At 39.1% G+C, this 16107-nt stretch overlaps 1 protein-coding gene and 1 long non-coding RNA gene across 2 annotated transcripts; both read right to left on the reverse strand.

The window, feature by feature from the left end:
- Positions 1-6003: 6003 nt before the first annotated feature.
- Positions 6004-7417, reverse strand: ppil1 (peptidylprolyl isomerase (cyclophilin)-like 1). The gene is made up of 4 exons (XM_071380468.1): positions 7161-7417; positions 6774-6928; positions 6454-6522; positions 6004-6345 (listed from the first exon to the last, which is right to left on the reverse strand). Exons 1-4 carry the CDS (start codon positions 7214-7216, stop codon positions 6125-6127), a joined length of 501 nt encoding a protein of 166 aa, XP_071236569.1. The 5' UTR covers positions 7217-7417; the 3' UTR covers positions 6004-6124.
- A 551-nt stretch (positions 7418-7968) lies between these two features.
- Positions 7969-16030, reverse strand: LOC139562636 (uncharacterized). Its single transcript, XR_011672421.1, has 2 exons — positions 15804-16030; positions 7969-14156 (listed from the first exon to the last, which is right to left on the reverse strand). It is a non-coding gene; the product is annotated as an uncharacterized lncRNA (long non-coding RNA).
- Between the last annotated feature and the right edge of the window lie 77 nt (positions 16031-16107).

Here is a 16107-nt window from a genome sequence, read left to right on the forward strand (position 1 = left end):
ATCCTTCTTACTCCTTATTTGTATTTATTTTACCAGGCAAGTCAGTTAAGAACAAATTCTTATTTACAATGATGGCCTACGAAAAGGCCTCCTGCGGGGACGGGGGCTAGGATTAAAAATACAAATACATTTAATTAAAATATAGGACAAAACACACATCACGACAAGAGAGACAACACAACACTACATAAAAAGAGACCTAAGACAACAACATAGCATCCAGGACAAGGCTTATTCTGTGTCCATGAAATCAGCCCTTTTTTTTGTCTATTCTAGTTTATTTTTGTAACTTAAAGAGAGACCTATGACAACAACATGGTAGCGGCACAACACATGACAACACAACATGGTAGCAGCACAAAACAGGGTACAAACGTTATTGGGCACAGACAACAGCACAAAGGGCAAGAAGGTAGAGGCAACACATCACGCAAAGCAGACCCAACTGTCAGTAAGAGTGTCTGGTGGGATGTAGGCCTATGTATCATATAGCCTACAATATGTGATACAGACCGGCGTCGGAGTCAATTCGAAATGAAGTCTTTCAATTGAGGAAGGGATTTAAATTGAAAATGCCAAAATTGAAAAGAGTTTGACATAAATACACTACATGACCAAAAGTATGTGGACACCTGCTCGTCAAACATCTCATTCCAAAATCATGGGCATTAATATGGAGTTGGTCCCCCCTTTGCTGCTATAACAGCCTCCACTATTCTGGGAAGGCTTTCCACTAGATGTTGGAACATTGCCGCGGGTACTTGCCTCCATTCAGCCACAAGAGTATTAGTAAGGACGGTCACTGATGTTGGGTGATTAGGCCTGGCTCGCAGTCGGCATTCCATTTCAAACCCATTAACCCCAACTCTGATCCAGACCTCTGCTTGAAGAGGACAAAGGGGAACGTTTCATAACACATCTGTTTGGTCTGGTGGACTTAACAAAAATGTGTTCGCTCAACTGATTAGAAGAAGATAGCACTTTTCTTAGCTGAGTGAGTTTGGTGTAACAGTGATGCACCGCTTTATCTCACAGAGATCAGCTAAGGTCAGCGAAAAAAGTGAGGGGCGGCCACAAATCGATTTAGTTAAAATATGGATTTTCTTTTTTTATGGAGACATTTGTGTTGATGGAGGATTTGTGTTTAATGTTGTAGGTGTGTACAGCCCCATGAAAACATTTCAGTTTTGCTTCTTCTCCTGGCATGATTAAGTCATGTAAAGTCGACGGCAGGCTGTGAAAACCAACTTCTCCTCTCTCTGACCAAGTTGTGTACTCGAGACTCAGAACTGTGTTATAATATAGCCTACGGACAAAATTAGGATCCATAAAATCCTCCTAAGTTGGCAGATTTCCAAGGTTGTATAAGGGACCTTTTAGATGTTACAAAACGTTTCAGTGAATTTGGTCCTTTGTCAAATTGGCACGCAAGTTTGGCATCCTATGCAATGAACCGTGGGAGCCGGTAAATGAGTAGTCGAAACCCTGCTAAGGGCAGACGCCAGGTGAACTTGGATAACCCTTAAACCAGGGATCATCAACTAGATTTAGCCGCAGGACGATTTTTTCTTGAGTGGATGGTCGGGGGGTGGAACATAATTACAAATAATTTGTAGACTACAAATTGACCGCAAGAAGCCCAAACAGATATAATATATAATGATATAATATTTGCTCAGAAAACTTGTGGGGCCAATTATTTTTTTTAAATGCCACTTGGGGAACCCAGCCTTAAGCTATAGGGAGATTACCAAACATTATACCCAAAACATCCTATCTGTGTCCACAAGAGTTGGTTATTTCTTATGTCACATAACCGTCTAATGAAATAGAAGGCCTACAGTATGCTTTGTTGTTTGTCTCCCTCCAGAGGTAGTCTGTTCAAGTTATAGAATGAGACTTATCTGCAAGCATCAGATAAGAAACAACAGGCATATTTAGGGGTTCTCAGCTAAACTGTGAAACCTGTTATTCTTAGATTTTTTTCCCTTGACATGGTCAAATAACTCAAGCCTAGATTGATAACTTTTTTTTCTAGATTTGCACACAGAAACTAGAGGCCATGAGAAAATTGTTCTAAAAGAATGCCACCGATTGGCCTATAGTTGGCACTGTTAAAAGCAGTCTCACATCCTCATATCCGCCATCCCGTTCGACCTAGACTTAAAACTTTGTATGCAGGTGTCTTTCCTCATGTCGAACAAATTTGCCTCAATTTGATTGGTTAAGACATGGCTGAGAAACTGATAAATCAGGAAATCCGATTTGACGTGTCCATTTAAATCCGTTGTAAATCCACTTCACAGTGGCCTATCAACTTGAAACATTTAAGTGTCATCAAAGACATTACCATGATTACCATGTTAGGTTTGACAACTAAATCTTAAAAAATGTGTAAAATGAACTATTGCCCTTTTAAAAAATTGTAACGCTAATGCTTAAAACAATCATAAAAATAAAACAAATCTTCTTCTGATAGACTAAAAGTCAGATTTACTCCAAATTCGGTCTTTGGACTCATCACAATAGTCCCTAAAGATTTGAGAAAATAACTTTGATGCATTCAAAGATGACCACATAGATGCATATTAGCACATACGCAAAAAATATAGAATTCTTCCTCATGAACTATAGGACCAAATGACACCAAATTTGGAATATAGGCTCATTAGTTTGAGAAAATATGGCTGAGTAACAGTGCCTTGCAAAAGTATTCATCCCCCTTGGCGTTTTTCCTATTTTTTTGCATTACAACCTGTAATTCAAATAGATTTTTTATTTGCAATGGACATCTAAATTTGAGAAGTGAAATAAAAAAAAATTACTTGTTACAAAAAATGCTAATAACTTTACAAAGGAAAAATGGTGCGTGCAAATGTATTCACCTCCATTGCTATGAAGCCCCTAAATAAGATCTGGTGCAACCAATTACCTTCAGAAGTCACATAATTAGTTAAATAAAGTCCACCTGTGTGCAATCTAAATGTCACATGATCTGTCACATGATCTCAGTATATATACACCTGTTCTGAAAGGCCCCAGAGTCTGCAACATCACTAAGCAAGGGGCACCACCAAGCAAGCGGCACCATGAAGACCAAGGAGCTCTCCAAACAGGTCAGAGACAAAGTTGTGGAGAAGTACAGATCAGGGTTGGGTTATAAAAAAAAATATATATATCAGAAACTTTGAACATCCCACGGAGCACCATTAAATCCATTATTAAAAAATGGAAAGAATATGGCACCACAACAAACCTGCCAAGAGAGGGCCGCCCACCAAAACTCAGACAAGGCAAGGAGGGCATTAATCAGAGAGGCAACAAAGAGACCAAAGATAACCCTGAAGGAGCTGCAAAGCTCCACAGCAGAGATTGGAGTATCTGTCATTAGGACCACTTTAAGCCGTACACTCCACAGAGCTGGGCTTTACAGAAGAGTGGCCAGGAAAAAGCCATTGCTTAAAGAAAAAAATAAGCAAACACGTTTGGTGTTCGCCAAAAGGCATGTGGGAGACTCCCCAAACATATGGAAGAATGTACTCTGGTCAGACGAGACTAAACTTGAGCTTTTAGGCCATCAAGGAAAACATTATGTCTGGCGCAAACTCAACACCTCTCATCACCCCGAGAACACCATCCCCACAGTGAAGCATGGTGGTGGCAGCATCGTGCTGAGGGGATGTTTTTCCATCGGCAGGGACTGGGAAACTGATCAGAATTGAAAGAATGATGGATGGCGCTAAACACCAGAAAATTCTTGAGGGAAACCTGTTTCAGTCTTCCAGAGATTTGACACTGGGACGGAGGTTCACCTTCCAGCAGGAAAATGACCCTAAGCATACTGCTAAAGCAACACTTGAGTGGTTTAAGGGGAAACATTTAAATGTCTTGGAATGGCCTAGTCAAAGCCCAGACCTCGATCCAATTGAGAATCTGTGGTATGACTTAAAGATTGCTGTACACCAGTGGAACTCATCCAACTTGAAGGAGCTGGGCAAATGGGCAAAAATCCCAGTGGCTAGATGTGCCAAGCTTATAGAGACATACCCCAAGAGACTTGCAGCTGTAATTGCTGCAAAAGGTGGCTCTAATGAAGTATTGACTTTGGGGGGGGGTTAACAGTTATGCACGCTCAAGTTTTCTGTTTTTTTGTCTTGTTTGTTTCACAATAAAAAATATTTTGCATCTTCAAAGTGTTGTTGTGTAAATCAAATGATACAAAATAGGAAAAATGCCAAGGGGGGTGAATAATTTCGCAAGCCACTGTATAGACAAATCAAAAATCTGTTTGTACGTGTCAATTAAAACCACTGTAAATCAACTCCACAGCAGCTTTTCAACTTTAAACTTGTCATCGCTATCATGGACGTCCCCAAGATTAACCACACTGAATTTGTTATTCAGTTTTATATATCTCAAAAAATAAGGAAACGATTCATGCAAAATAATCTGCAATCACCTTCTCCTCATGAACCAAACTTCAGATTCACTCCATTTTGTATTTAGACTCATGATTGCGCATAAATGAAGATAGTTCCTACATGACAGAGTTCTTACTTTGTTATCCAACTGATCTTGTGTCCTTTCAGTCATACTGTGAACCCCGTTCATTGCTGCTCGCAGCTTTATTTCAAGTTTGTCACTCCGACCATGTCACCCACAGTGGCGTGTATTCAAAATTGACCAATAAAAAATGTCTGAAAAATAAAATGTATCTTTCGTCTCTCTGTGCTTCATAATTTTCTTTCAGTTTGCAAGAGGCTGAATGTACTGTATCTCACCAGAGAAAGCATCCGAGGGAGCGAAACAGCGCCCCTCTATATCTGTATGTGTAGGCCATCTATCTGATGCTGTCTGGTCAAAAGGAGTATGACATTGTTGCCGCCTGTAGCATTGTATGCAAGGGAAGCCAGCGAGCATTTGGCCTCCCTTGATAAAAAAAGTATAAAATAATAAACAATCAACCGTTGAGCTAAACTGAGGGAACTCAGCTATGAATGGTCCAGGCGCATCACAAAAAAGTGTCAAGGGAAGCCAGTTTGGATTTGGATTCACTAAAGTTACATTGAGAGCAAAATGACAGATTTGACAGAAAATAAAACTTGAATTGTAGCCTTGTGTTGTTGTCCTCTGGTTGCTAGTTCCCTAAATTAGAAATGGATGGAAATAGGGATTTGGACTTGCGGTTTTACTTAATTCTCCGTACTGGCCAATAACGTCAAAGCCCCTGGCTTGAGAGGATGAAAGTTCAATATGTAGCTAGATGTAGTAGGCTAATGTTAACTAGCTGGCCTGGCGCATTGTTGCCAATGAAAGAAAGTTAGGCTAGCGAGAAAGCATTTTAGCCAGGTAGCCTACGAAAACAAAAAATAAAAGCGTGTACTGTACGACAGTCAAGACTGTTTCGTCAACTTGAGAGGAAGATGGTATTGGCATTTCTCTACAAATAGGGTGTCAGCATGTTTTTTCTACTTGCACAAACACGTGCATGCACATACGCACAGAGAAATCAGAACCATGGACAGCCATATCATATTTAGCTTACTGTGATTGCACCAAATTGTTTTTGGTATCATTTAGTTGTAGACTAAGCATAGGTGATTTGATGATGTTGAAATGGTTGCTGGAATAGTGGAGGCAGCTCCTGTTTTCTTTGCGACTTGCGGTACTCTGTGGTTCTAAATCAAGTTGTTTAGTAGTCCGAAAATGTTGGAAGCATTTACTTGCTTGACCATGCTGTAAGTCATGTAACTGAGGTTGCTCTCCGGATTTATGATGAAACATAGGTGTGGTTGAATTTATTCTGCCACTCCGTCTTATTGTCTCGGCCTTAGGCCTATACGGTTGCAAGGCATATGAACCAACAGATTATAGAGCAAACAAACACAATTATCACAACATATAGGTTGTAAGATGGTAAAAACAAAGATGGGGGTGGGCCTTGCCCAGTGATTTTACCCACACACCACTACTGGTCACCCACAACAATTTAAGCGATTATGATAATGGTTACATTATTTATTTGAGAATAGTAAAATGAATTAAAGGCATTTTTATTACAAAAAAATCATGACAAAATGACTGTACAAATAAAAAATGTAGCCCTTGGTTGTATGAATGCATCTCAGTTGGGTACAGTCGTCCTGAGGATTTTTATGTCATCGGCAGGTCGGTCTTGTGTGTTTGTTTCCACCATGCCGACGCGGTTGACCACTGCCATACCTTGGCATACCCTTCCAAAGATACTGTGCTTCCCATCCAACCACTGAGTTGGCCCCAGGGTCAGGAAGAACTGGCTTCCGTTTGTATCTGGTCCTGCATTGGCCATCGCTAGGATCCCTGCACCTAGGGAGAGAACACCATAAAAGAGCAGTAGAAAGCACCATAAAAATATAACATTTTGGTACTATGATATGTTTTTTTCCCATTTCATTACTGTGAGACTATAGTTACCTGTGAATTTCAGGTCAGGGTGAAGTTCATCTTCAAACTCTTTGCCAAATATGGAGGCACCGCCACGACCTATAAGCAACACACATTACAGGGAGTAAGAATCTGATGTTGACATCAACAGATTTAGTCATCATTTGAGTTAGTGAGTCTTCTTTTCTGTCTCCCTGGAACATTCTGAATGCATCTATAAAAAAAAAGTGTACAGCTGATTCATGCTCAGGAAGACAAAAGCCTGGCAGTGGAACAAGTGGCATTCTGAAGAATTTCTCCAGGCCTCATCTATGTTAGTGTGTGTATATCTGTGTGTGTGTCTGTCTCACCTGTTCCCGTGGGGTCTCCTCCCTGCACCATGAAGTCCTTGATGATACGATGAAACTTTGTGTTGTTATAGTAACCTCTCCTGGCCAACTCAGAAAAGTTCTTGCAGGTTTTGGGAGCATGTCTCCAGTATAGTTCCACTGCAATTGTACCCATTCTGGAACACAAGAGAGCGTGACATGTTGCTAAGATGGAGCATTAATTTTCCATCGGGTTTAAATGAACCAATGGACAGCATTTGGTATTCGAAAAACATGATTGATTGATCAGCAACCATTTGCGTAACTCCTAACGAGTTAGCTAACTAGCTAACGTTAGCTATTCATTCACTCAAAACATTTAGCTAAGGCTAGTTAGCTAACGTAGGCTAGCAAGCTATGAGAACTTACGTTGTCTCCAGGCTCACTGTTGGTGGCTGCCATGTATCTGGTGGTATTCCCGACATGGTGACTTAACAAATCTAGAGTAATTGTATAAATAAATATAGTAAAACTGCAAAGTAGCGAATGTTGTGCGATTTATCAATGAAAACTGTAACGGCTACTGTGGTAGAAACCGGAAGTAACCCCCGTATGTGCACTGTGCCGGAAATGCCTTTTTTTAATTGTCTGAGTTCAGAATGGAACTTTACCGCCACCTAGTGCACAAAAAGTATAGTACAACCACTGTAGATATAAGCATTTTTTTGCGGTAGATATATATAAAAAAATTGAGACTCCCATCTATGCTTCATGTGTGGCAGCATCAGTCTGTTCTAGTTGGTGTAATCATGCTTCATCAGCAATTATAAACTGGGTGGTTAGAGCCCTGAATGATGATTGGCTGACAGCCGTGGTATATCAGACCGTATACCACAGGGTATAACAAAACATTTATTTTTACTGCTCTAATTACGTTGGTAACCAGTTTATAATAGCAATAAGGCACCTCAGTGGTTTGTGATATATGGCCAATATACCACGGCTAAGGGCTGTGTCCAGGCACTCCGCGTTGCGTTGTGCATAAGAACAGCCCTTAGCTGTGGTATATTGGCCATATATCACACCCCTTCTGGCATTATTGCTTAATAATATGTGTGTGTGTGAGTTGCTCAGTGTGTGTGTGTGTGTGTGTGTGTTTGTGGGTGGGTGGGTGTGAATTCGTGGGCGCTCGCTCATGCTGTTTATAATGATTCATATGATAATGAAAAGCACAAAAGAACGTTGATGATCTTTATTAACATAATCAACAAAATACTGTTAGCAAATATCTGTTCAAGACATTTTACATACAAATACATAATTCAACAAAAAAAATTGACCTGCAATTAAACATTCTAAGCCAGTAATTGGAGAAATCATTGATGGGTGAAAAAACATCACATGACCCGATACCAGTTCATTTGTACAGATTGTCCAAGAGACTGACAGAGAAAGAGCGATGAGACACCTTGTAATGGACGGCATTACCAGACAGTATTAGACAGAGTAGCTAGATCTAAACTTGTCTGGTAAGACGACAATTACAAGGTTTAGGTAGTAGCATCAGAGGAAAGTAGCCAGGGTCTTTGTTGCTACAGCAGCTTGATGACAGACAAGCTGTAAAGACAGAAGACAGAAATAAGTTGGAGAATTGGAATAGTTTATAGAAATACATCATCAAGATACCAGCGGTGAAAAAATAAAAAAAATCTATCAGAGGTAATAGTTTATCAGTGGAGCAAAACATGTCAAAAAGCAAGATGACACAATCTTTCAATAATTTGAACTTTAAAAGGACATGCAAATTAATTACCGTATGTAATTGGCCTACAATTTCCGAGAGTTCAGAATGAGTACGCAAAGGGGTGATTTGATATTCGTGTGTTAAACCAGAACTCAGAAGTACAGCCCTTGACAAACATCACCTTTGAAACACCTCAATCACCTTATGCTTTTATCTCTGTTGTCCATTGACTTGTACAGTCAACCTATTGTTTGAGAACACAGTCTGAAAAAATGATTCAAATTATAATATAATAATATATGCCATTGAGCAGATTCTTTTATCTAAAGCAAATTATAGTCATCCGTGCACACATTTTCAAATCAAAGTTTATTGGCCGCATACACAGATTTGCAGAAATTATTGTAGATGCAGCGGAATGCAAAAAAATATACACATTATCCAGATAAAAAATTAAGAAATTAAGAAATATCAGAAGTTTCTATGTCAAAGACTGGAATATAAATACATACAGTACCAGTCGAAAGTTTGGACACACCTACTCATTCAAAGGTTTTTCTTTATTTTTTATATATCTTCTACATTGTAGAATAATAGTGAAGACATCAAAACTAGGAAATAACACACATGGAATAATGTAGTAACCAAAAAAGTATTTTAGATTTTAGATCATTCAAAGTAGCCACCCTTTGCCTTCATGAAAGCTTTGCACACTCTTGGCATTCTCTCAACCAGCTTCATGAGGAATGCTTTTCCAACAGCCATGCTGGTTAAGTGTGCCTTGAATTCTAAATAAATCACTGACACTGTCACCAGCAAAGCACGCCCACACCTCCTCCTCCATGCTTCACGGTGGGAACCACACATGCAGGGATCATCCGTTCACCTACTCTGCGTCTCACAAAGACACGGCGGTTGGAAACAAAAATCTCATATTTGCACTCATCAGACCAAAGGACAGATTTCCACCAGTCTAATGTCCATTGCTCATGTTTCTTGGCCCAAGAAAGTCTCTTATTATTATTGATGTCCATTAGTAGTGGTTTCTTTGCAGCAATTCCACCATGAAGGCCTGATTCATGCAGTCTCCTCTGAACAGTTGATGTTGAGATGTGTCTGTTACTTGAACTATGTGAAGCATTTATTTGGGCTGCAATCTGAGGTTGGTAACTCTAATGAACTTATCCTCTGCAGCAGAGGTAACTCTGGGTCTTCCTTTCCTGTGGCAGTCCTAATGAGAGCCAGTTTCATCATAGCGCTTGATGTTTTTTGCGACTGCGCTTTAAGAAACTATCAAAGTTCTTTAAATTTTCCGCATGGACAGACCTTCATGTCTTAAAGTAATGATGGACTGTCGATTTACTTTGCTTATTTGAGCTGTTCTTTCCATAATATGGACTTGGTCTTTCCCCAAATAGGGCTATCTTCTGTATACCACCCCACCTTGTCACAACACAACATTGTCTCAAAAGCATTAAGAAGTAAAGAAATTCCACAAATTAACTTTTAACAAGGAAGACCTGTTAACTGAAATGCATTCCAGGTGACTACGTCATGAAGCTGGTTGAGAGTATGCCAAGAGTTTGCAAAGCTGTGATCAAGGCAATGAGTGGCTACTTTGAAGAATCTCAAATATAAAATATATTTTGATTTGTTTAACACTTTTTTGGTTACTAGATGATTCCATATGTGTTATTTCATAGTTTGGATGTCTTCATTATTATTTCACAATGTAGAAAATAGTAAATATAAAGAAAAACCCTTGAATGAGTAGGTGTGTCTAAACTTTTGACTGGTACTGTATATGCATATAATGTAGTGTGTTAGACAGTATATGAATAGAAAAGTAGTTATATAGGATGATCCAACAGTAGTTATATAGGATGATCCATGACTAAAATACAGTATATACATATAGAGTGGGTAAAACAGTATGTAAACATTATTTAAGTTACCAGTTTTCAATGACTCTATGTACATAGGGCAGCTGTCTCTAAGGTGCAGGGTAGAGTACCAGGTGGGAGCCGCCTAGTTCCTCGTCTCCCTTCACTTTTCCTTGAGAATAGTGTGTTGAATAGTAAAACAGGCCAATTGGTTGAGAGTTATAAATAGGTTGAGAGTTATAAAGGAGAATAGAAAGAGAGAGAGCGAGAGAGCGAGAGAGCGAGAGAGAGAGAGAGAGCGAGAGAGAGAGAGCGAGAGAGCGAGAGAGAGAGAGAGAGAGAGAGAGAGAGCAATAGAGGTCGTTGTGTTTATTTTTCTCACACAGATCTCAGGTGTCAGCTGCACAATATGCCACGCAGGTACAGTAGCGCTGGACCAATCACAAGCCAACAAAAGCCCAGGCTCAGCTCCGACTGGGGGAGGGGTAGAGGAAGTGGCTCCTACTGCAACAGTAATTTCACTGGTATTCTTTAACAACTGGGTTGGGTGGAAAATCTACACAAAGGGCAGGAGGCAGGGAGGAACTACCTATCACAAAAGGGGGGTTAGGCAGAAGGTGTTCACCACAGACAGCGTCAATCTCTTTTCCTATGGGACTATCTCTGTCAGCCGTCACTGTCTAGAGTCTGCCACCTGTTCTGGTTGCTTCCTCCAGCCAGTTGTTCCATCATCTAATTATTTACCTATGTAGTCCTTTAAAAATAACTACCCTACTACAGCATCCATATTTTCATGTGCTGTACTGTAAACTGGAGATCACCTGATTTGGAGTCTACAGCTGAACTATGATAATGCCATACAAGGGCCTCACTATTAAACATATAGCATTGACCAGAAAATGTACTAAAAACTATTTACAAACAGCAAATGCTTCCTGCTTCAGGTATGCTACAGTGCAGTTGCACCCCTATTGGTTGTTGGGATTATTGATGTGGTTGTTTGAAGGGCTTTCAGGGAACATCATTACCAGACAGTGTTAGAACATCTGTGTACAGCCGAGCACTGTCAGGTAAGATGTGTCCTGGAAGCCAGAGAAAGTGAATATCAAAAGCACATAACTATATCTATCTATATCCAACTCAGAGCATATTTAAGTCTACACAACCCTTAAAATACTACTCAAAGCTACCAGCAACTCATACGATATTACTACACACTGGCTCAAGGACTAAGAAAATACAGTGCTAAACGGGATTGTGTTTGTGTGTTATGTGTTTACTCTATGATGCTTGCAGAGGGTCATCATCATCATTACCAGGCAGTATTAGAGAGAGTTATGACATCCAAAACTGCCTTGTAAGATGGAGATGGCCATCCAAATATCAACATTTCATTTACAAGAGCAACACAGATGCGGACAGTGTCAATAGGGGAGGCTACTGGTCAAGAAAAGCACTTACTGACTGCTGTGTTTACTAACACCTGTCGGATTTTTTTGATGGTTTCATTCCATAATTGTGCAACAACATCAGTAGACTAAGTCACTGTTAATAATTATCCAAACACATCAAAACCGTTCCTTTTTATGATCCAAGAACCTAAAGTATAGTTTAAGAGGCTGCGTTTTTACAAAAGTTCCTTGACGTTATGCGATCTGCGCTGTTAGTTTAAAAAGAGTATGGCACTGGGCCATCGCAAAGTCAAGCTTCAGCTGCATCAAACCGCTAAAGTATAATGTCGATAATTTAGTATTCTAGAGTACCACAGTGACAAGAATATCAGAAAAACTGGACTGACTTCAGAAATCAGATTACTGTCATGTCTAGATTTATCAGACTATGTCATAGTTAGGGTTGCAAAGCCACCGGTAATTTACTGAAGTTACTGGAATCTTCAGGAATTTTGGTAATGAACAGAAAATCTATGGCAATCTATCGTAATTTTGGTAATTTATACTTGAATAACTTTAAAAAAAAAATTATTCATATAAAGCATTAATTTTTTTATATCTGTGGCCACGCTGTCCATGAGTTTCTAGTAAAGAGGCCATATGGTTCAAGAGAAAATCGCCTAATTAATAATAAAAAGCATCTAATCAACAATGTCATTATTTTCAATGGCATTATTTTTTATGCAATTCTTCTAACTATTGACTGTCTTCCATATACTCACAACTGCCACCAATTTGAATCTAAAACATTGACATCAAATACATATTGACATAGTAAAATAAATAAAAGTGTGTAAAAACAAATATAAAGGATATTTCATGCTGAAGCCCTAATATTAAACACCAATGGTATTCACTAAGTGTATGGTTTATATTTAGGATAATGTTTTACAGCTTTGTCATTTTTTTTTTTTTTAATCTCTTATTTCATTATTTCATATATTTTACATGTGATGAAGCCACGCAGAGGGTCAGAGATTATTACAGACATCTGAAGTACCCAAATTGGCCACTAGATGTCTTGCAATAGATTACATAACATCCTTGAAAGAACCCGAAATTCTGGTATTTTACTGGTAAATGTGAAAGTTTCCAGTAATATACCCTCCCTTTGCAATCCTAGTCATACTAGATTATGACTGTTGAACCATAATACAGTTAACTCTATTATTTCCTTATCATTGCCACATTGGCAAACTGCCACCAACGTTGTAGAATGCCCTCATTGACATTTCATGGCAAACATTATACATTACACAACATCTACAGTGCCTTCAGAAAGTATTCAAACCCCTTTGCTTTTACACATTTTGTTGTGTTGTTGTAGCCTGAATTTGAAATGGATTAAATTGAGATTTGGGTTCACTGATCTAAACACAATATTGTATAATGTCAAAGTGGAATTAAAAGCTGAAATGTCTTGAGTCAATAAGTATTCAACCACTTTGTTATGGCAAGCCTAAATAACTATATGTACAACCTGTATGCACTGTGCACAGATCACACAGTTCCTGCACTGGTAAATACACTATTATAGCATTTAAAAATTGTTATTGTGTTATTTTACCATATGCATATTGTCCGATTACATTAGCCCTTTCATGTGAAGTAACATTACTTTCAGTAGTAGATGTTTGACAGTCTACAAGTAAAATATTATTTGATTTCTTTCTTTTGGTGTGGCAGGTAGCCTAGTGGTTAGAGCGTTAAGCCAGTAACCAAAATGTTGCTGGATCAATTCCCCTGAGCTGACAAGGTAAAAATCTGCCCCTGAACAAGGCAGTTAACCCACTGTTCCCTGGCAGGCCATCATTGTAAATAAGAATTTGTTCTTAACTGACTTGCCTAGTTAAATAAAGGTGAAAAAAATAATTAATGTTCAAAATACATAGCTCCATTGCTGTCAGAACAAGCATAAAGAAAAGGTTTTGCTCTGAAACAAGCAAAGCAAACATTACTTGATGCAAATGTTGTCAGAGCAGGAAAGGTTGAATGGCAGCGGGAGCATGTAAAAATGTAGGACAATACTCTGGGAGAGGGGGGAGGAGGGCAAAGGGGGAGGAGGGCAAAAGGGGAGGGGGGGACTGAGAAGGAAATCAAACAGAAACACCTGTAATCTTACCGTTGTGAATAGAGCAGTAAAGAAAAAAAGTAATTTTTAAAAAGTGAGGAGTTGTAAAGGGAGAACGTAGAGGGGGACATATCTCAAATTTCCCCTTGGAGCCCAAGAGAGAGCCACATCCAGTCTCTCTCGGTCATTCAAGGCCCCATGAAAGGCAAACCCCACAGACATGCCCTGCTCCCTCCCAGTCTTCAGCCAGGCACCATTTCAGTAGACAGACCAGCACTAGAGGCCCTCAAAGGGAGAAAAGGAGAGAGGGAAAGAAAATAGAGAACAAATATTTTAGGAGGCTGAAAGCACAGTTAAATAAGGAAGCAATTTGATATACAAACAATTTACATATTTGGACTCTATCAGATAATAATCTGATCCTTATCCTTATTGTCTTGTCCCTAATCTATCCTCGGGGCTAAGGAGGATGTGATATTATATTCTCCTTGGATGAAACTTGTTTTCAATACTCCTGAGTAAAACCTTACTATAGGTTTTACATGACGTTTTAACAATTAATAGCTTTGTTCTTGAATAATTTAATAAACCTCTAAATTGTTTGAACAGAATATTGATACATTTCAACTGATACAAATATAGATATGACTTTACGCAATATGCAAAAATCTATTTTGCTTCAAAGCCATACTGGTAAATCAGCATCTGCATGGTCACCACCTGCCCTGAGTGTTTTGCATGCGTGAACAAACAGAAATGAAACAAAGGACCCAACCGGGTGCTTAGTCATTCTGACAAAATGGCTGCATGGTCTTAACCACACAAAACCAAGCTATGCACTACTTGACCTCTCACCTGTGAACAACATTATATCTTTATACATTTTTACCACACGTAGTGTATATGAGGCTATGCACATCGCCACATGATGTATCTTATTCTCGCAGGAGGAAATCATAAAAAGCCATATGCAATGATATCTTGAGAAAATGACATTATCATTACCTGTAGATGACAGGTGTTAGTTGTGTATACAGTAGCATCAACTACTGCCTAAAACAGACTGTTTTAATGCATTTTCCTATCGCAACTTCCAGTTGAATGAGAAGGGGGAAAGCTCTTATTTAGTCTCTTCTCTAATCATACCAGTAAAATACAAGTAAGAACAAGCCTGACCAGAGCCTTTTGAAGTTATTCTGAGAGAAGACAAGCATGCCAGTTACATCTACTGTACTGAAAAGAAGAGGCTCTTTCCCTCTCCGCCTTTTCCCCTTTAAATCTGGAGCCGAACAATTGTCTGAGCATAATTTTCTTTGAATCATTGAATAGAGAAACTGTCTCTTTACAGCATATCAACCACAGCATCAAGTAAATTCATCCACGAGGCCATCATGATTTGCTTATCCTGTACATAGTGGCATTGAGAAACTGTTGACACAACTCATTCTGTTTAGAGTTTTTAGACATATGTGCCGTAACTGGTTTGTCTAGTCAAAGAATAGAGGTTACATATGTGCCGTAACTGGTTTGTCTAGTCAAAGAATAGAAGTTTTCCATTCTCCTCTGTTTAGAGCACAAGCTAGGGAGAGAGGCTTCCTCAGTGAAATGACAGGTGTCTCTAATCTGATGCCATCACAGTCAAACACCCTTCAAACTTGACTTATTTTCCCATAAGAAAAATCTTACTGCAGATAAGTAAAACAGGAAAATATACAAATACGGTCCTTCAAATAATATTATTCTGTGGTAGTGATATGATTATTTTCAAAAAGTCCCTTGCATAAAAGTTAAAGTAAAAAATCTGACAACAATTAAGAAAAAAGTATAAAGATAGGACTTTTTAAAAACTTTGGTTTTATAATTACGAGTTACTCTATCCTTCCTTGGAGCAGCCAGAGAGCCAGAAGACATAACAAGAGATACCATTGTGTTGCCGGGTCTTGTTGCGTTTTTTTCTTCCTCTTCCCTTTTTCCTCCTCTTGTTGAACGATGAATGATTTCTTCCATAGCTGGGTCATATTCAAAAGGCAGAGGCCTCCGAGATTCAGGAGATCAGTTGATCAGTTGATGTAGAAGGAAGACATCAGAGGTAGAGGTTTCGGGTGATGTCCATCGACAAGGGGCCCCGAAGTGGTAGTGATGTTACCTGGTTAAGCTCTTAATGCAAAGAGTTTGAGTTTGTAAAGGGCTTGGTTTACATGTACACCTACCAGCCCTACCTCAGTGT

The sequence above is a fragment of the Salvelinus alpinus genome, chromosome 2 (genome assembly GCF_045679555.1).
Source record: "Salvelinus alpinus chromosome 2, SLU_Salpinus.1, whole genome shotgun sequence".
Classification (NCBI taxonomy): domain Eukaryota; kingdom Metazoa; phylum Chordata; class Actinopteri; order Salmoniformes; family Salmonidae; genus Salvelinus; species Salvelinus alpinus.

Excerpts from the sequence above, each read along its gene's own strand:
- ppil1 (XM_071380468.1), bottom strand. The coding sequence starts at position 7,216 with ATGTCGGGAATACCACCAGATACATGGCAGCCACCAACAGTGAGCCTG. Across the intron at positions 6,929-7,160 it reads ACAGTGAGCCTGGAGACAAC|AATGGGTACAATTGCAGTGG; the intron begins GTAAGTTCTCAT and ends CTTGTGTTCCAG. Across the intron at positions 6,523-6,773 it reads AGGAGACCCCACGGGAACAG|GTCGTGGCGGTGCCTCCATA; the intron begins GTGAGACAGACA and ends TGTTGCTTATAG.